At 35.0% G+C, this 20,009-nt stretch overlaps 2 protein-coding genes across 7 annotated transcripts; one reads left to right on the forward strand and one right to left on the reverse strand.

Annotated features, from left to right (window-relative positions):
* Positions 1-573: 573 nt before the first annotated feature.
* Positions 574-12,811, reverse strand: LOC105796333 (pentatricopeptide repeat-containing protein At5g04780, mitochondrial). 6 transcript variants are annotated; one of them, XR_008194148.1, is made up of 11 exons: positions 7,720-12,688; positions 7,488-7,561; positions 7,095-7,173; positions 6,596-6,823; positions 6,402-6,492; positions 6,176-6,275; positions 5,838-6,086; positions 5,525-5,725; positions 5,347-5,447; positions 5,185-5,255; positions 4,408-5,065 (listed from the first exon to the last, which is right to left on the reverse strand). XR_008194148.1 is itself a non-coding variant. In XM_052627845.1 (8 exons), the coding sequence occupies exon 8, from the start codon at positions 3,706-3,708 to the stop codon at positions 907-909; it is 2,802 nt and encodes a 933-aa protein (XP_052483805.1). In that variant the 5' UTR covers positions 3,709-5,065; positions 5,185-5,255; positions 5,347-5,447; positions 5,525-5,725; positions 5,838-6,086; positions 6,176-6,275; positions 7,095-7,173; positions 7,488-7,566; the 3' UTR covers positions 574-906. The 6 variants fall into 6 exon arrangements, 1 of the variants encoding a protein (XP_052483805.1); XR_008194151.1 differs by lacking the exons at positions 6,402-6,492; positions 6,596-6,823 and adding an exon at positions 12,695-12,811 and having other exon boundaries at positions 7,720-12,583; XR_008194150.1 differs by lacking the exons at positions 6,402-6,492; positions 6,596-6,823 and adding an exon at positions 12,695-12,800 and having other exon boundaries at positions 7,720-12,578.
* Positions 12,812-14,352: 1,541 nt separating this feature from the next.
* Positions 14,353-17,129, forward strand: LOC105796337 (uncharacterized). The gene is given in 7 exon segments (XM_052627846.1): positions 14,353-14,885; positions 14,888-14,901; positions 15,330-15,479; positions 15,574-15,708; positions 16,016-16,081; positions 16,574-16,624; positions 16,720-17,129. Coding segments are annotated over 7 exon segments (711 nt in total). The 5' UTR covers positions 14,353-14,704; the 3' UTR covers positions 16,834-17,129.
* Positions 17,130-20,009: the final 2,880 nt, after the last annotated feature.

The raw sequence follows: 20,009 nt of genomic DNA on the forward strand, positions 1-20,009 counted from the left end.
AACTTGTTGCTGCAGTTGAATTTAAGTATAATTGCCCTGGTGCAGTGAGGAAATTATTAAAAGACCCTTTTATTTAAAAAATTACAGGAATTTTGATTTGAACTTTAATGGCAACGAAAACCCTCTATATTTTTCTCTCTAGAGCCCTCCTATCTTTTTACCCTATTTTTGCTGTCTTTGCCTTCTTGTGAGCAGCCAACCCGGCTTTAGGGCTGGCATCGCTCACATCTCCGACTGCTATAGTAAGACCTTTTCCATTTGCCTTTATTTTCGATAAAATAACTCAAGCAGAAGTACTTTTTGTGTGGTTTTCCTTCGTTGGTGAAAGGTGGTGGTTTGCTTCTCCAAGGGTTATTTTTTCCCATTCATTTTGAAACTTCTTTGTGGTTCATCAAGCACATCCTTTGGCAACTACCTTTTTCTCCCTTTTGGATGTAAGGATGAAAGATGAAAGCTTTGAGAATCCGTTGATGTTGCTTGTTTAATTTTCGTTTTGTTGTAACTTGAAAGAAAAAAAATAGAGATGGAGATCAAAAATTTGTTTGCGCAGTTCAAAAGTTTTCTACATATGCAGGATCTTAATTAGAGAGTAATTCACCATAACAACAGCTGCAAGTTGTGATTTAACACACTCAGCAATTTACAGTCTCACTCTATACTTCTAACTAAATAATTCCTCCTCTTAGTCTTTCCCTCTTGAAAACTCGGACACAATTTAGTTTACTTACAATTTTTCACTGAAAAAGTAATTCCTAATTTAACAAAAAAATGCTCTAATTTGTACATACCTAAAGTGTCAATACTTTTAATCAGGTATCGATGAAATTCACCGATGTTAAAAGGGATAACGGTCACTAAATTGAGGCATTAAATGCCAAAGTATCGATACTCATGAAAAAAATCTTATCACCAATAATCTCCACAAGAGCATGAACCATCTTTAAAATGGTGGTATCTGTTGATGTCTCTCAAAATAATTTCCCTGGACACAATTTTACTAATGAATTTGAATGCAGTATGGCAATCCATGCAGACTCTAAGATTCTTTTTAACTCTAATTGGAGCTCCTGCCGGAGTGGCAATCAACCCGAAGGCTACTGCAAGTTTTTCGCTGTGGTGGTATAGAAGTTTTTCCTTTTCATCCCGTTCCACATCATGAAGATCAAACTCCACCTTGGGGATGTACCCGGCTTTGCTCAAACGCTCACTTAGCTCATCAAGCTTTGCGTAGATTTCTTCACTCTGAACATGGCTTCGGTCTCCCGCTATGAAAGTGTATATCTTGTCTTTAACCTCAATCCAACTAACCCCGGGTTCTTTCTTCACGTTACAGTCTTTCATGAGTCTTCTCATCTTTGCTACATTATTCCACATGCCAACTGATGCATATATGTTAGCAAGAAGAACATGGGTACCAGATTTCTCTGGCTCAAGAATCAAAAGCATCTCTGCAGCACGTTGGCCAATCTCAACATTCTTGTGGATTCTAGCAGCACCAAGAAGTGCACCCCAAACTGAGCCATCCGCTTGGAAAGGCATGGTATTTACAAGTTCCATTGCCTCATCTAATCTCCCGGCTCGACCAAGTAAGTCAATCATGCAAGCATAATGCTCTTGCATACGTTCAAATCCAAATAACTCCTTCATTGATCTGAAGTAATTTTGGGCTTCAGTAACCAAACCAGCATGGTTACAAGCACAAAGCACACTGACCAAAGTTATCTGATTGGGTGAAACACCATATTTAAGCATTTGATTGAAAACCCGTAGTGCTTCTTTCCCATGCCCATGTTGAGCTAGTCCTCCTATCATTGCAGACCATGAGACTATTCCTCTCTCAGGAATACTAGAGAATGCACGTTCAGCATCATCTATGCTTCCACATTTGGCATACATGTTCACGAGAGAATTTCCTGCAAAGTTATCATACATAAATCCATGCTTCAAGACATGAACATGCACTTGTTTCCCTTGCTCGTATGCTGATAGATTTGCACATGCATTTAGGAGTGAACTACAAACATATGGATCCGGCTCTATCCCTCTATCTAGCATTTCTAGATACAGCTTAAGAGCTTCTTCACCTTGTCCGGACTGAGAATAAGCTGTGATCATAGATGTGAAACCCACCAGATCTACAATCAAGCACTCTCTGAATATTCTTGTTGCATCTTCAAGAAGGGCACATTTTCCATATGCATCAATAAGGCTGTTTACAACATAACGGTCAGATTCAAATCCTGATTTTGCAGAGAGTGCATGAATCTGTTTGCAAACATAGTTCACCTGCAAGCTAGCAACGGATTTGAGGACTGTCGATAATGTTGTTTGATTGAATCCAACTCCTGCCTCATGCATCAAAGGAAACAGCAATAGAGCTTCCATATCTTCCCCATTTTGTGAATGCGCAGAGATAACAGCATTCCATGCAATCAAGTCCTTGTCTGGCATCAAATTAAAAACCATTCTTGCATCGTTCATCAAACCACTTTTCGAATACATGTCTATAAGTCCAACATGCACAAAAGGATCTGATCCTACATTCAGCTTTATCAAGTTACAGTGCAACTGTCTGCCCAATTCCTTGAGACCGATGCCAGCACAAGCTTTTAGAGCACTCGACAAGGTAAACATGTTTGAATGTGTTCCAGATAATCTCATTTGCCCAAAAAACTCTAAAGCAGAATCATGCTTATCATGAAGAACGCAACCAGCAATGAGAGCATTCCAAGAGACGATATCAGGTTCCCTTATCTCCTCAAACACGACAACAGCATCCTCAAGATTCCCTATCTTTGCATACATGTCCACAAGTGCATTCTTCGAGAAAGGATCTGAATCATAACCTAGCTTTATCAAGAACCCGTGAATTTTCCTTCCTTCACCACTATCCTCCAACCCAGTGCAGGCGTTTATCATGCTAGACAAACTAAATTCATTAGGCCTTATTCCACTCAAAACCATCTCACGAAACAACTCCACTGCTTCACCAAAGTAATCACTCTGCACATAACAAGAAAACAATGCATTCCATGAAACAACACTCCTTTCAGGTATATCCTCAAAGAGCCTCCTCGAATCACCAAATTTCCCGCATTTTGAGTACAAGACAACCAAACTGTTACCTACATATTCATCAGACTCAAACCCGTTAACCACCACAATTCCATGAACCTGCCTCCCTAACTCCAAATCCTTTGTAAAAGCACAAGCTTTTAGAACGCTAGGAAAAGTGAACTCATTACACTTAAGACCCAACAAATGCATCTCATGGAAAGCCCAAATGGCATCTCTAGCAAGCCCATTTTGGGCATATCCAGAAATCAAAGCAGACCAAGAAACCAAGTCTGGTTCAGGACTTTCGTCGACCAGTTTCCTGGCATAGCCAAAAAGTTTTCGTTTTGCATACAAGCTGATCAAAAAGTTCCTACTTTTGGGGTCATTGGTTGAACCAAATTTGAGTGCATGGGCATGGATTTGCATGCCTGGATATAGGGTCTTGGAGGCATTGCATTTTGACAAGAGTTTAGAGTAGTAGGGAACAGAGAATGATGTGGGATTGGGGTCTTGGGCTAAGCTGAGGAAAGGGTTGGATTTTTTGGCGTGGCTTGAAGTAGCTGAGGTTTGAAAACGGTGAAAAGAAGAAGGGTAAGATCGTTGGAGATGAGATTTTTGGAACTGGAGGGAATTGAAAGTACGGATTTTCATGATTCATTTGTTCATTAACCTGGTTTGGTTAATCTTCTCAACCGCAACTGACGCCACTTTTGACGCCACTACTCCCACAACAGCACTAACGAAAGCTTCAGCCATCTTTGCTTCAAAATAACAAGCTTGAAATGTTAGAAAAAATTGTTAACCCTATATCAGAGAAGCGAAGAACAATAGGAAACGAAAAGCAATAGATGATTGAAATGGGTAAATTACATTCAAGATCCTTATACTATTATTATGTTTACGTTTTGTCCACTTAACTTTAAAAAGTTTTCCTTTTGTCTTTATTTTTTAAAAAATAACTCAAGCAGAAGTTCTTTTTGTGCGGTTTTCCTTCGTCGATTAAAGGCGGTGGTTTGCTTCTTCAACGGTCCTCTTTTTTTTTCCGCAGTGTTAGGCTGCTTTTAGTTTCCTAAAGGTTACAATAATATAACTCCTAATGCAAGTGTTTCCGTAATTTTACCATTGATCATCAACATCCGAACTCTAAGCTTTTACCGAAAACCTAAATTTTCAGTGTCAAAGGACTTCGAGAAGAGATTTTGGACCTTCCATAAATGAAAGAAGTTTGCATATCCTTTGATAATTACTTTCTTCGTCTCGCTTTTGGATGTATGGATGAAAGATGAAAGCTTTGAGAATTGCGGGTTTTGCTTATTAAATATTCATTTAGTTGTAGCTGGACAAAGTAACTACTAGAAGAACAATAGAGATGGATATGAGAATTGTTTACGCAGTTTGGAAATTTCCTACGTCTGAGGAGCCTTGCTCAGAGGTTAATCCACTATAACAACAGTTACAAGTTATGATTTAACTCAACTCACTCAGCAAGTTATAGCTTCAGTCCTATACTTCTAACTAAATAACTCTCCCTCTAAATCTTTTCCCCTTGCAAGCTTAGATCCAAGCTGATGAACAATATTCAGTTTACTCACAATTTTGCACTAAAAAAAGTAGTTCCTGATTTAACAAATAAAATGCTCTCCAATTTCTACAATTAACCTACACTAGTCGTTCACTATATATACATAAAAGGGGCGTTCAAGTACAATCAATGACATTCGCTAATCTCACTAAAAACATCTTACTGTATCAAATTCCTTGAAGATCAAATCTTCTATTTAAGAGAACTTTGATTGTATTGAAACAATCTTTACTTGGCTTGATTCTCGCATGTAAAGTCTGCACTGATGTACCACCATTGAAGCTGACAATTATAATCGGCACTAACAAGCTCTCTTTGCTTGATATAAATACAGGGTAGCCAACTTTTTTTTCTGATGATTTTGGATTATGACCTGAAAGCTTAAATCTTCAACTTAGCTCGATACACAGATGCTAGCTCCTTTTCCTGATAAAATCCAAACACAGTATTTATGATCAACTAAGTTACTATTTTTAATTCCAAGGCAATCCAATTGGTGAACTCAATAAGTTTTAGATCCTAGAAATTCTATGAAGGAAAAGTACCTTTGTGAATAGCTTTTCCATTCATATTTGGTGCTGGTCCTCTCCGGTCATGGCTAAGGCCTTCTAGCTTACTACCCCATCAGATAAAGCAAAATCATAAATCTTTACATGAAGAAAAAATTTTAACCCTTGGATTTGAATTTTAGTTGTTTTATCACTGACCTATGTGAAGCATGTCCGGATCTCTCATATCAAAGAGTCTTGCAGGAGACTTCCTCTATTTGCCTTAAGTAACACCACTTCTCTACAGGGAGACACTTCGCCTGCAAAAATGCAAAAGGAATAGGTTAAGAAAGAGAATGGTGGTAAAGTGGCAAGATGCTGCAATGAACAAGCATACAATATGTTGTCAAGGACAGCTGATTTGGGTAGCCAAGGTTAGTTCCATAACGGGGTGGCAATCGCAAGTGCTTCCTTCAGGAGCAGAACCAGAATGGCTTTCGGGAACAGAACTAAATTCCGGTCGGATATCACGAGAAACCTTATTCACAATCCTTGAGGCTTCTGACAAGTAGGAGAAATACTTAGGTGACTTGCATGACTGAAGACAACAAGGCAAAAGAAGTGGTCAAAATGCATAAACAATGATAATTACCTAGTGAGTTGAAATTTGAAAATTTTTCATAAGCAGTCTTCCTGTTTAGTTGACTTACTATAATAGTCTATGCCTTTTGGAAAAATGCAGCTTTTTCCCGGCTAATCTGTCAGAAACATTTTATGTACAACAAAACTAAATCTGTACAAGTAGTCACAGCTGACTTGGACCTTTTCTGTGACTGCAATCAAACACAGCTCAATAGCATCAAGTAGTCACACCATTACCATATGACCTTTTCCAATACCCCATGTACGGTGCTGGGCCACTCTGGTCTTGGCTGAGGCCATTTAGCTCACTAGCTCATCTGATAAAGCAAAATCATAAATCTTTACGTAGAGAAAAAAAGTTTAATCCTCAGATTATAACTTAAGTTGGTCATCACTCATCACTGACCTATCTGAAGCATGCCTGGATCTCTCATATTGAAGATTCTTGCAAGAGACTTCCTCTATGATCTTAAGTAACACCACTTCTCTGCAGGGAGACACTTTGCCTGCCAAAATGCAAAAGGCTAGGTTAAGAAAGAGAATGGTGGTAAAGCAGCAAGATATGATGAACAAGCATATGATATGTTTGTCAAGGACAGCTGACTTGGAGAAACATGTAACAAGGTTAGTACCATAACGGGTGGCTATCCTAAGTGCTTCCATCAGGAACAAGGCTAAATTCCAGTTGGATCTCATGAGAACCCTTATTCATAATCCTTGATGCTTCAGACAAGTAGGGAGATATATTTAGCAAATGTTGCATGACCACAGACATTACAAACAAGTTAACAATAAGTGATCAAAATGCATAAACAATGATAATTACCTAGTGAGTTGAGTTTTGAAAAAATTTCATAAGCAGTATTCTTTGTTTAGTTGACCTACTATAATAGTTCATGCCTTCTAGAAAACAGAGAGAACGGAGGTAAAGCGGCAAGATAGGCTGGTTGCAATGAACAAGTACGTGATATGTTGTCAAGAACTGCTGATTTGGGTAAAAATGAAACAAGGATGGTAGTACCATCACTTCCATTGGAAGCAAACTAAGAATGGGCTGCAAGAAGACAAGAACGATAATGAATACCTCACAGATGTGACTAGAGCTTTGTACATAGTAATCCTTAATGCTTCAGATAAGTTGTGAAACCAAAGACTTCATAAGCAAGGTAAAACAAGTGGTCAAAACACAAAGAATGTTCAATTATATAGTTTATTAAAATTTGAAAATAAATTTTTAAGTAGTCTTCATCAAAGCAAAATTAAAAGTTAATAAATTGTACAAGTGTCATCAATTACATGGAAAAGAAATTGTGACCGGAACTTACTTTTCGATGGATAAATTTAGTTTCTACGTTCTCTTTATGACTGATGAGTCTTTGAGCTGTACAAGCTAATTAGTGAATCCTGCAAATTTGTGAACAAATAACCTCTTATTTTTTAAAAAGAAAAAATAAATAAATAAGCCTACCAAGCTGAAGGGAAATATCTTGTCTAAATGGAGAAACCGACCAAATACTTAAAAGAATTGCCAAATGACTATATATACAAAGGGACTTGTCATATCCATGAAATGTTTGTCAAAGCAAAATTACAGGGTTGTCTACTAAATTGCAAAGATAATCACAGGAAGAATGAACTGATGTAAATTGCATCGAAAAGAAATGGGTATAAGAAAAAGAACTTATCGAAAAGAAATGGGTATAAGAAAAAGAACTTACTTTTCTATCTATATATTTACTTCTGAGACGATAAGTCAATGAATCATTCATATCCATCCAAATCCTGTAAAGTTCTGGCAAAAATGCCACAAAAAAGAAATGAAAGTTCAGTTTGAAACTAGACAAGATTTTAGGATGAAAAGAACAAGGAGAAGAACAATTTAGAGAAAAATGATATACTTTTATCAAATGCCCAAAGTACAGATGTTTTGGTTTTAGATATTGAACTTACCGCTTTCTCTTAATTGGGGTTCTACGAATGACGGAAATATTGAACTACTCGGAGCTGCATTCCTTGGACCTTCTTCTGTCTAATAGAGGACACGCTGAAATTTGAAATGCTATAACTTTGGAGAGGCCTCGCCTAACAAGTTCAGAAGGCAGATACACGAGCTTATCACATGAATCGATTCCCAGCCGCTTTATAGAGGACAGGTTTTCCAACCAATCAGGCAAGGCTTCTATGCCGTGAAATGTCAGTATTTCCAGCTGTTCAAGGGCAGTGAGGTGTTGGAGTTGGTAAGGAAGAGAACTTAGCTTTGCCCATCCACGCAATCGCAACTCTGTAAGGGAGGCACTGAGGCGTCGGATGGAATCAAAACCTGGGAATTCTTCTAGCTCTTCTGAGAAACCACCAATATCTAAACTTCTCAAGCAAGTAAGGCTGCCAAGGCAGTCATTTGGAATGCTCCTCAATGTTGGGCACTGTTTGATTGTTAAATGACGGAGAAAACGCAATTTCCCCAAACTTTCTGGAATCGATCTTAGATCAGGCAAATCAGATAGTGTCAGATTGTGAACGAGAGTGTAGGATTGCAGCAAATCTAACAGACAAGTTAAGCTTTTGCCTAAACCAGTGAAGTCTAATTCAGTGAGACAATAGTGACATAGACTTGGAATGGACCTCAAATTCGGGCAGTTCACTATCCTCAATTTCCTGGGCATAGGGACGAGACACGGTGTCATTATTCCACGTGTAAGAACGTGACACAGTTTAGGAGACGAGCACTGCCCTACTCTCGGAACAATTTCCAGTTTGCTGCACTCTGATATATCTAGATTTCGAAGAAAGGAAAATCCTTCCAAATCTGGAATGGAACTTAAATTAGCACAGCCACTTAGCTTTAATTCTTTAAGACAACTGGAGGTCGACAACCCGTCTCCTATCTTGCTTAAGTTTTGACACGAGGAAATGTGAAGCTTTTCAAGAGATGAACAACTTCCTCTTATTGGAACAATTTCCAGTTTGCTGCACTCTGATATATCTAGATTTCGAAGAAAGGAAAATCCTTCCAAATCTGGAATAGAACTTAAATTAGGACAATCACTTAACTTCAATTCTTCAAGATTAGTGGAGGTCGACAACCCATCTCCAATCTTGCTTAGTTTTCGACACGAGGAAATGTGAAGCTTTTGAAGAGATGAACATCTTCCTCTTATTGGAACAATTTCCAGTTTGCTGCACCCTGATATAACTAGATTTCGAAGAAAGGAAAATCCTTCCAAATCTGGAATGGAGCTTAAATTAGCACAGCCACATAGCTTTAATTCTATAAGATAAGTGGAGGTCGACAACCCGTCTCCTATCTTGCTTAAGTTTTGACACGAGGAAATGTGAAGCTTTTCAAGAGATGAACATCTTCCCCTTATTGGAACAATTTCCAGTTTGCTGCACTTTGATATATCTAGATTTCGAAGAAAGGAAAATCCTTCCAAATCTGGAATGGAACTTAAATTAGCACAGCCACTTAGCTTTAATTCTTTAAGACAACTGGAGGTCGACAACCCGTCTCCTATCTTGCTTAAGTTTTGACACGAGGAAATGTGAAGCTTTTCAAGAGATGAACATCTTCCTCTTATTGGAACAATTTCCAGTTTGCTGCACTCTGATATATCTAGATTTCGAAGAAAGGAAAATCCTTCCAAATCTGGAATAGAACTTAAATTAGGACAATCACTTAACTTCAATTCTTCAAGATTAGTGGAGGTCGACAACCCATCTCCAATCTTGCTTAGTTTTCGACACGAGGAAATGTGAAGCTTTTGAAGAGATGAACATCTTCCTCTTATTGGAACAATTTCCAGTTTGCTGCACTCTGATATATCTAGATTTCGAAGAAAGGAAAATCCTTCCAAATCTGGAATGGAGCTTAAATTAGCACAGCCACTTAGCTTTAATTCTTTAAGACAAGTGGAGGTAGACAACCCGCCTCCTATCTCGCTTAATTCCTTACACTCTGAAATGCAAAATTCTTCAAGAGATGAACATATTCCTGCTATTGGAACACTTCCCAAGCGTCCGCAATCGGAAACATAGACACTTCGAAGAGCGGAAAACCCATTCAAATTTGGAATTGAGAACAAATCTCCACACTTTACTATAGTTAGCTCCTCAAGTACCGTGGAAGTAGCTAGTCCATCCCCTATACGGCTTAATTTTGAACAATCCTCAACCCAGAGCTTTTTAAGAGATAAACATCCTCCCGTCAGGGGAACACTTTCTAATAAGGGGCAATCAGAAACAAGCAACTCTTCTAAGCAAGGGAACATGGTTGCTGCTGTCGTTGCTGTCCATTCTTCCAAATTTTTCATTTGCCGTAGGATGAATGTTTTTAATGCAGGAAACACCTCAATCTCACATTGACTACTTCCATCGCAATAAAACTCATTACCGATGCGTTTCACCTTCCCCATATTCCTCAGTGCAAGAAACTTGAGACTCTGCAGTTGGCCCAATGGTGGAAGACTTTTACAATTGATGCAACTGTTTAATTCCAACTCCATCAAATTGTCAAGAAGCAGTGAACCAATATTAGAACCATGAACAGGTCTTGACATCCAAGATGGGAGCTTTTCCCCTCCATAATTCCAAACAATTAAGCTTTGCAAACCTGAGTGGGGTTGGAGACCTTCCAGCACTTCCTCACAGGTGTCATTGCTAAATTCTGACCATTCGAATATTACCTTGCACAATTTTGTTTTAAGCCGTAGATTTGCTTTGCGAGCCTCTTCCTTGTCCCTAACACTCTGCAGATTGCATATCCTCAATTCTCCACCAAGTTCGTTGAGGCATTCTAGAGCATCAAGATGGAATTCGATATCCCTAACAAAAAACATTGGCAATGTTTGGAGAGAAATTAGGTGTCGAAGCTCAATTGGTTGAGACCTTTGCTGGTCATAATGGATGTGCTTCAAGCTTATCAAATTTCTCAATCCATCTGGAAATGCGATTTCCCTACAACCCATGAACCTTAATGTTTGTAACATGTAAAGTTTGGTTATGGATCGAGGCAGCACTTTGATAGAAGTCTTCGAGATGTCCATATACCTCAAGTGCTTCAAGTCGCCGAGGGAAGCAGGCAACTCAAGAATATAATCAGCACCGGAAAATTTTAGGACTCGTAAGCTTGTGAAGGTTCTTGACAATTTCTTGAACACATCAATCTCTGAGAACAAAGAGTGCAATTTTGGAGCAACAGCTGTTAAAATTATTGGTAAGGATTCCCCATCATAACCAATACTGAGATGCTGAATATGAGAAACTTCATCTGTGCTGGAACTGGAATTTTCTTGGAAAATCAAAGTCTCAAACTTTGAGACAGACAAAGCCAGATCATGCACCATGTCATGCATCTTGCAAGTCAAAATATTTCCGCACCTGTCCTTCCCCACATCTTGGAATAAGGAATTTGATAACAATTCATGGAAATATCTGTTACCAGTATCCATCATTTCTTTAGAAGCGCCAAGAAATCCTTCAGCCATCCAGAGTTGGATTAATTGCTCCTTTCTAAAGCAAAAATCTTTAGGAAACATGGCGCAGTATGCAAAACACTTCTTTAAACATGGAGAAGACAAGTGATCGAAACTTAACCTTAGCACACTATTAACCGAATCCCATACATCACTTTTTTGAATTTTCAACCATGCACCCCGACTCTTTTCAATTTTGCGCATTGTACCTCCAATAACTTTTGCTGCTAAAGGCACACCGTGACATTGTTTAGCAATGTCCTCGCCAATTAACACTAAGCTGGGAGATATTGGGGAGTCTCCACGTGCTTTTTCTTGAATTATGGACCAGCACTCCTCATCTTTTAATTTTCCAGGCTGATGCCTTTGATTAGGAAGTGTTTCCACTTTTAATGCCACATCTTCAATGCGGGTTGTTACAATAACTTTATTCCCCCGATTCTTATTAACCCCTTCCAAACACCACATTAGTTCATCCCATTGTTCAACATTCCACACATCATCAAGTACAAGAAGATATTTGATCTGTTCATTTCCCCTTTTGGCCTGCTCAATCTTCCCCTTCAGTTTCGCCGTTAAAGCATTTAAGTTTTGAGGTATCGAAGTCCCCTTAAAATGCTCCAGCATTTCTCTTAAAATTCTTTTGACATTGAAGTCAGCCGAAACACACACCCAAAATCTTACATCAAAACGCCTTTCCACATCCACATCATTGTAGACTAGCCTTGCTAAAGTAGTTTTCCCGATACCCGCCATTCCAACTATAGGCACAACAGAGACAGTTCGATCATCTTGGGGACTGACTAACATGTCAACAACTTTTGAGACATCATTTTTCCTTCCAACAATGTTTGAGTCATCCAGGAAGGAGACTGTCTCCACATTTGATGGAATAAAAATTCTTTGATCTATGGCTAATTGTTGGAGACCGTAGTCTTTGGCTTTTTTGTTAAGGTGGTCCAAGGAATTAAGGATGTCCTTAACTCTATTAGCCATGTTGTGCCGAAATATGACAGTAGATGGAAGGTCTCGTAGCTTTCTCCACATCTGAACCCCAACCTCCACTTTCCTTCTGAGAAACTCATAAGTAATCTCATCCAGGACCTCACCAGCCTCATAAGCAACATCTCTGAGCCCCTCCAACCAAAGCTTCACTGAATTCATTTGCTTTTGCTTTCCCTCTGCATCTTGCAAGAAAGCTCCTACCATTTCTAGTGAGTTTTCAAGCCTCTGAATCTCATCCTTGAAGCCCCATCCAAGGCTTATCATCTCAACCGCAACTGACGCCGCTTTTGACACCGCTTCTCCCACAACAGCACTAACGAAAGCTTCAGCCATCTTTGCTTCAAAAATAAAAAGCTTGAAATGTTAGGGAAAGCTCTTGACTCTATATGAAAGAAGCGAAGAACATTTGTAAAAAGCAACAGAAAATGGAAATGGGTGAAAGATCATACCGAGTCAAGGAAACTAAATGCAGGAGAGATTTGATGATGAATTGCTTTTGGTAAATGCAAATTGTAAAGTCAATGAGCGTTAAACTACCACCTGCCTGCGCTGACGAGAATTTCAAGAGACCAATAAACTAATATTAATAAGTAATTTTGGATGGGGTAAATTTCACTAAGGGTCATTATACTATTATTAAGTTTTCGTTTTATGCATTTAATTTTAAAAAGTTATAAAAAGACCATTAGACTATTTAAAAGTTTTTATTTAAGTCCTCAAATTATGTTGTTTTTATTAAAAGCTTAGCTAGCAAATTTCCAAGTGGTGGTCAGATGATCGGTATGATAAATCAATACCTATCGACATGTAGAAGAAGAAAACTATTTGGATTTTGATTTGCAGATTTATGACACTCAAAATTATTTCAAAAAAATGAATTATAGAAAAGGAGAATGAGAATTATTTTTTATTGGTGTAGCCGGGGCGAACAGAGAACTCTACACAATAGAAATATAACAACTTAATGACTTAAATAATATTTTAGTGATCATTTTGTAACTTTTAAAATTGAGTGACTAAAATGTTATTTACTAATAATTTAGTGAACTTTGTGTAGTTTACCCTAAAATAGTATACAATTAATTCTAATATTATTTAATAAATTTTATTATAATAAAATAATGATATAAATGTTTGTATTTAAATTGTGCTACTAGTCTTTATACCTTGTGAAAGTTGTGAAACTTAGTTCATGTACTTTAATTTAATCAATTTTAGTCTCTTTACTTTTCAAATTAATTGGTTTAGTTCCTATGCTTTTTGCACAAAAAATAGTAGTTAAATTCGATTGGTTAAATTTAATTACTAATTTTATACTATGCATACAAATCATAAATTTAGTTCGATCTCTCCATTTGAACCATTTTAAGTCCTGATACTTTTCAAAATTTGAAATTTCAATACTAATGAAAATTACAATTATTAATTTATTAATTAAATTTTAGTGAGTAATATCTAGAAATAACGAACAACATAACATTACATATATGGTAATAATTTTGACGAATCATATTTTAAAAATAGCAAAACTTAATATATTTCATAGTTATCATTTTGGTGAGCACTTAAATTTTAAAATTCAAAAAGTATATAGACTAAAAGCGGCAAAATTAAAGTTTATGGATTAAATTTATAACTTTCATAAAGTATAGGGACTAATAATGGAATTTAACTAGTAATAATATATATAAATCATTTTCGTATAAGATTTCAGCTGAAGAAGAGAAGTAATCTGGTTGTTGGCGTTTTTAAGAAAGCTGGTGTATTTAAGAAGGTTTGGTGGAATAGTACTGTTTAAGCCGGTGTATTTAAGAAGGTTTGGTGGAATAGTACTGTTTAAGCCGGTGTATTTAAGAAGGTTTGGTGGAATAGTACTGTTTAAGCTGGTGTATTTAAGAAGGTTAGGTGGAATAGTACTGTTTTCTGATGGATTTGATGGATGATAATTATGAATCATGTGTTATTTCCACACGGTTTGTTGTTTTCAAGAGGGGGGTTATCCGTTGGAATACAGCTGGGACGCAGAAGTCTCTAAGGCCTACCCGTCGATTCTTTTGCTGGATCTTTGTTTTGGGCTGACCTTTTGTTTTGCTTTTGTTTTATCTGCTTCGGTTTTGATTTTGGACCATTCTATGTTTTGACGTTGGTTTGTTTATTTTGGTTCTGTTGAGTTTTATTTTGGGCCTGATTTGAATAAAAATCCAGAGTTTTCTTTAAAAAAAAATCAATCCAAATAAATAAATATTATACCAATCGACAAAAAATATTTGTCTTCCTCCCATCCCCTCTTCTCTTTTCTCTTCTTTCTATTTTCAAAATCCTAAATTTGATTTGAAGATTGAATTTCTACTTTTTATTTATAAGATTTTTAGTTGTCTTAGGCTCTACCTCCGCCTCTGCATTGCTCTGCTATATTTTGATTTGAGATCCCGATCGAAAATCTTTTGTGATCTTCAAAGATGGGAGAAAGAAAAGTACTGAACAAATGTTACCCGCCGGACTTCGATCCGTCCAAGCTTCCGAGGGTCCGGCGACCGAAGAATCAACAGATGAAGGTTCGTATGATGCTTCCGCTGAACATACGTTGTAATACCTGCGGAAACTATATTTATAAAGGCACCAAGTTCAATTCACGCAGAGAAATGTTATCGGCGAGGTTTGTTTTGTGCTTTCTTTTTACACTTTAGCTTCGGTTTATTTGTTTAGTAATATTAGGGTTTTTTTTTTCATTCTAACTTTAAATTTAAGAAAAAAAATACGTAGAAGCAGCAATAATTCGAAGTTATTTTATGCTCTTGTGAGGTTATGTTTGGTTATTAGAATGTAATAGTAATTAAAATCATGTTAATTGGTTGAAAGATGAGCAAACAATTATAATGCAATACTAATTGTAAACTCATTGTTATATATGAAATTAAAATCTTGCATTTTATTGTAAAAAGGAACTTTCACATGCCTTGTACTATACTCACACTTAGTCCAAATAACGTGGTTAAATGCTGTAGTTAGTACACAACTTTCAGGTTTTCACTTCTCTCTAATTAATGATTGAGGTGCATTTAGTTACTTTTCTCTTATTTGCAGACATATTTGGGAATCCAAATATTTAGGTTTTATTTCAAATGCACCAAGTGCTCTGCGGAGATGACGATAAAGACTGATCCACAAAATTCAGATTATGTTGTTGAATCGGGTGCAACAAGAAATTTTGAACCTTGGCGTGCTGAAGATGCGGTGAGAGCTTTGTGTATCAAGCTAAATGTAGCTATAGTTCTTTTAACATTGCTGGATATGTATAATAATATTCTTTCATCTTTCCTTTTGTTAGGAAGCGGAGAAAGAGAGATGGAAAAGGGAATCTGAAGAAATGGGGGATGCGATGAAATCTTTGGAGAACAGAACGTTGGATTCAAAAAGAGAGATGGATATCCTTGCTGCGCTTGATGAAATGAAGTCTATGAAGGTAGCTAAACACTTAAACCAACTTTTGTTTAATATGCAGGAGATAACTGCAACATAACTGTTATAAAAAGAAAATAAAGCTTTAACCTTGTTTTTGATTATTGTGGATGTCAATGAACCAGGTTTTTGAGTCTTTTATTTTTAGAATCTGAATCTAGGAAGAGCACATGTTGAGTTTCGATTGATATGACCAAAATAATGTCTGTTAACGGGTCTACTGTTAGACATTTGTCTATCAAGATGGGAATAGGTACAATTTTCTTTTCTCTGATGCTAATGGTAGTCTATCTTACTATCTTATATTGCAGTCCAGACATGCTACGGTGAGCGTAGATTCAATGCTGGAGGCCTTGCAACGCACTGCCGCAGAAAAGGTAAGATACTTCTACTTATTTCTTAATAGCTTAAGCTGCTTCTTTGAATAGAAATCTCACGATTGTGTTTCGTTTGTATTCTATTTGAAAATTTCCAGTTTCTTCTAAATCAAAGGTGCATCTTTGGTTGCAATTGCGAATCCTGAATGGAATTTATGGTTTCGCTGGGAACACTTTTATGCTGCATTTCTTTAATTATACATAATCCTAGGAAATAGGGGAAAAAGTTGAATTTGCTTTCTATGGATAAATCTTTCCCCTGAAATATGCCAACTTAATTTTATCATATCAGGTAATTTCTCTTAAATCTGAACTCTGATATTAGAATATTTATGAATGCTTGCATTATTTACCTTAATACTTGATGTGAGAGGGAGATGAGTACAAATACATACAAGTGTGGATTGAAGTGATAAGTAGTAATCACGTCGCTTAGCATGCTTATATTTCTTCTCTTTTGTGATTCTGACTACAAAGTTATAATGGTAACAGGAAAAGAAAATAGAAGAAGAAGATGAAGCCCTCATTAAATCGATTTTCCAGGTTAGAATCGGTGTATTGCTTTTAGTATCACCAGTTGTGATTGCTCCTTGTTCTAGGCGGGCATGTTTCTAACATTGGTGTCATCTTTAATGCAGAAGCCAAAGGAATTTGTTCGAAGGATTTCAGATGATGTTTGCAACGATGATGAGGATCTGACCCGTTTATTGAGTGGCAATGGTGAAACCTCAAATGATGGCTTAAAGATCTGACCCGTTTATTGATGGCTTATGAATTTTTTCCCGGGCCGGGCCGGGCCTGGGCAAAATTCTAGGCCCATATTTCGGGCCTGGGTCTAGGACCCGGGCCAAATTTTTTTTCTGGACCCGGCCCGGCCCATGAACACCTCTAGTCCCGACAGAATCAATACGAAGTAACAAAAAAAAGTAGATCAGATTTTGCTTTTATCTTCTTTTTCTTTCTTTTTTTCTCTTCGAGGCTATGTATATATACATGTAAAGATTTTTGTTTTTATTTTCTCATTAGTATATTCATTATTGTCATTTTATTGTCGCGTTCATTCGTATATCATCATTTTGTACCGTCATTCATCAACATAATATTTTATATCATTAATTTTTATCCGAACATGTAAATAAAATTTTCAAAAATAGGCAAGGTTCTGTATTTGAAAGATTCAGTAAAATCGCATCTTAATTTACGGGGTTTCGATTTTTCTCGTTGAATTCAAATAATTAAATATCCTTTCAAAAATTAAAATATGTAAGAATCAAAGGCCAAATTATTCTCAAGGATTTGAAATGTCATGTCTTAACTTACGGGACGTGTCGTTTTATAGCCTCGAGATAAGAAAGTCTTCAATATATTTTCGAGTTATTTAAGCATTCCAAAAAAAAATATACATTAATGTAAAAAACGATCGTATTTTAAATTCTTTCCGAATTTTTAACTTTCTACATAAAGACATCAAATAATCAATTGGGTACCAATTTTGGGTGTTACGAGGGTGTTAATCATTCCATTGCGTAACCCACTACTGAACCCATTTTTTGGATTTCGTAGACCAAAAAATCGTCGTTTTAGTAATTTTAAATTTTTATTCAAATGATTGAATTACGAGGTGACCCGATCATAAAAATTATAAAAAATAATTTTATTTGATATAAAATTAGTAAATAATTATTATTTGATATAATATAACCTAAACATTATTATTAATAAAAATAAATTATAAAATAATTAAAAACTCTTAAATAAAAAACAAATATATAAATCTTAAAATAATGTTCTGACTTAAAGAAGAAAATATAGCTTTGTAATCATAGTTGTCCTATGGACACTTAGAATCTAATGGCATGACACGTGTAAAGCCAATTTGCTGTTTGCCATTTGGTATCATGGTTTTCAAAATTGAATTAATAGAATCGATTGCCTTGATTTAACATATATAAAAATATGATTTTGAAAAGATTTTTAATTGTAAAGGAAAAGAATCATAAAAATATTCTAAGATTTTTTTCAAAATTGATTTTTAATTTATAAAAAATTAATCTAAATATAGAAAGCTTGTAAAGGAAAAGAATCACAAACGAATTTCAAAAGTCAAAATTTTAAAAGGTTTGAATATCTTTAAATAATTAAAATCATAATTTAAAATATTATGAAACAAATTAAAAAATATTTAAAATATTATAAAACTAATAATAAAAGTGAAAGGTCATATCTTTAAAATATTTAAATGATTTATATTATTAAAATATATTTAATATTTAAAAATAATATTTAAAATTTTAAAAAGTGCTTTATTTTTATAATTAGTTATTTAATTTTTATTAATTATAAAGTCAGCTTTTGCTTTTAAATTTACTTATAAAGACGGTATTATATACCAAATTTTGGGATCAACGAAAACAAAATCAATTGAGATAGACATCTTAGAAAAATAAAATAATAAATAATATAAATTTAAAGAAATAGAAAATTTTAGAGTTCAAAACTATAAAAAATAATTTTATTTGATATAAAATTAGTAAATAATTATTATTTGATATAATATAACCTAAACATTATTATTAATAATAAATAAATTATAAAAAATTAAAAACTCGTAAATAAAAAACAAATATATAAATCATGGTTTGCAATCATTATTATTAATGTTCGACTTAAATAAAAATATAGCTTTGCAATCATGGTTGTCTTATGAACACTTAAAATCTTAATGACATGATACGTGTAAAGTCAATTTATTGTTTGCCGTTTGGTATAATGATTTTAAAATTGAATTAATAGAATCGATTGCTTGATTTAACATATATAAAAATATGATTTTGAAAAGATTTTTAATTGTCAAGGAAAAGAATCATAAAATATTCAAAGATTTTTTCAAAAATGAGTTTTAATTTATAAAAAAATTAATCTAAATATAGAAAGCTTGTAAAGGAAAAGAATCATAATATAAAATATTATGAAACAAATTAAAAATATTAAAAATATTATAAAACTAATAATAAAATATTTAGATGTTTTATATTATTAAAAAATATTTAATATTTAAAAATAATATTTAAAATTGAAAAATAATTTCAAAATATATATTTAAAATTTTAAAAATATATATTATAAAAATTTCAAATATACATTTTAAATTTTTAAAATTAATAATAAAAAATAAAATAAAAAAATAATAATAAAGACAAAACTTAAAAAAAGTATTAAAAAAAAAGGACAAAATTTTAAAAAAAAAGTAAAAGGGTGTCAGGCGAATCTGGTGGCGCCAAATGAAAGGCTCCACCAGAAAATAGAAATTTTAATTTAAAGTCCTCCATATTTTTAGAAATTGCAGTATCTTCTTAGTATTTATACAAGTGGCGCCATTCTACATGGCTCCATCAAAAAATTAATTTTTTTCTTGGTTGCTGACGTGGCATATTGGCGGAGCCAAATTGACTCCACCAACTTTTACGGTAGATTTTAGGTCATTTTTGTGTTTAACTAAAAAAATGGATTATTTTGATAATTAATTAAATTTTTAGGCTATTTTTATAAAAAAAGCCCAAACACTCCTATACTCATGTTCAGTTTTAGTTTCAAAAAGGAATAGGCTTGTTCGAGAATATACCATTGGGTAGTCAGTTTGACCTACGTCAATGCGAAGTTCCACATGATATCAATTTATGTTTGCAGAAGTGGGACTTGCTGTATTTTTCCCTTTTTTTCACCTCAATTGTTGAAAATAGAATCGCCATTATTAAATCCCTTAACTCAAGCTTTGGTGTGCATGGTGTGCAGAGGAGAAAGGTGTCAGAAGAACCCTACAGATGCTTTGACAAAAGCTAGTTTGCCGGATGATTCTAGCAGTAAAGGTAGTTGCAGTATTCATCACCAATTCATTTTTTTCATATATAAAAAAGAACGGTTCAACTAG

Source organism: Gossypium raimondii, chromosome 3 (assembly GCF_025698545.1).
Source record: "Gossypium raimondii isolate GPD5lz chromosome 3, ASM2569854v1, whole genome shotgun sequence".
NCBI classification, from domain to species: Eukaryota; Viridiplantae; Streptophyta; class Magnoliopsida; order Malvales; family Malvaceae; genus Gossypium; species Gossypium raimondii.

Bases quoted from the DNA above. Each gene is read 5' to 3' on its own strand.
- LOC105796333 (XM_052627845.1), bottom strand. From the start codon at position 3,708: ATGAAAATCCGTACTTTCAATTCCCTCCAGTTCCAAAAATCTCATCTC.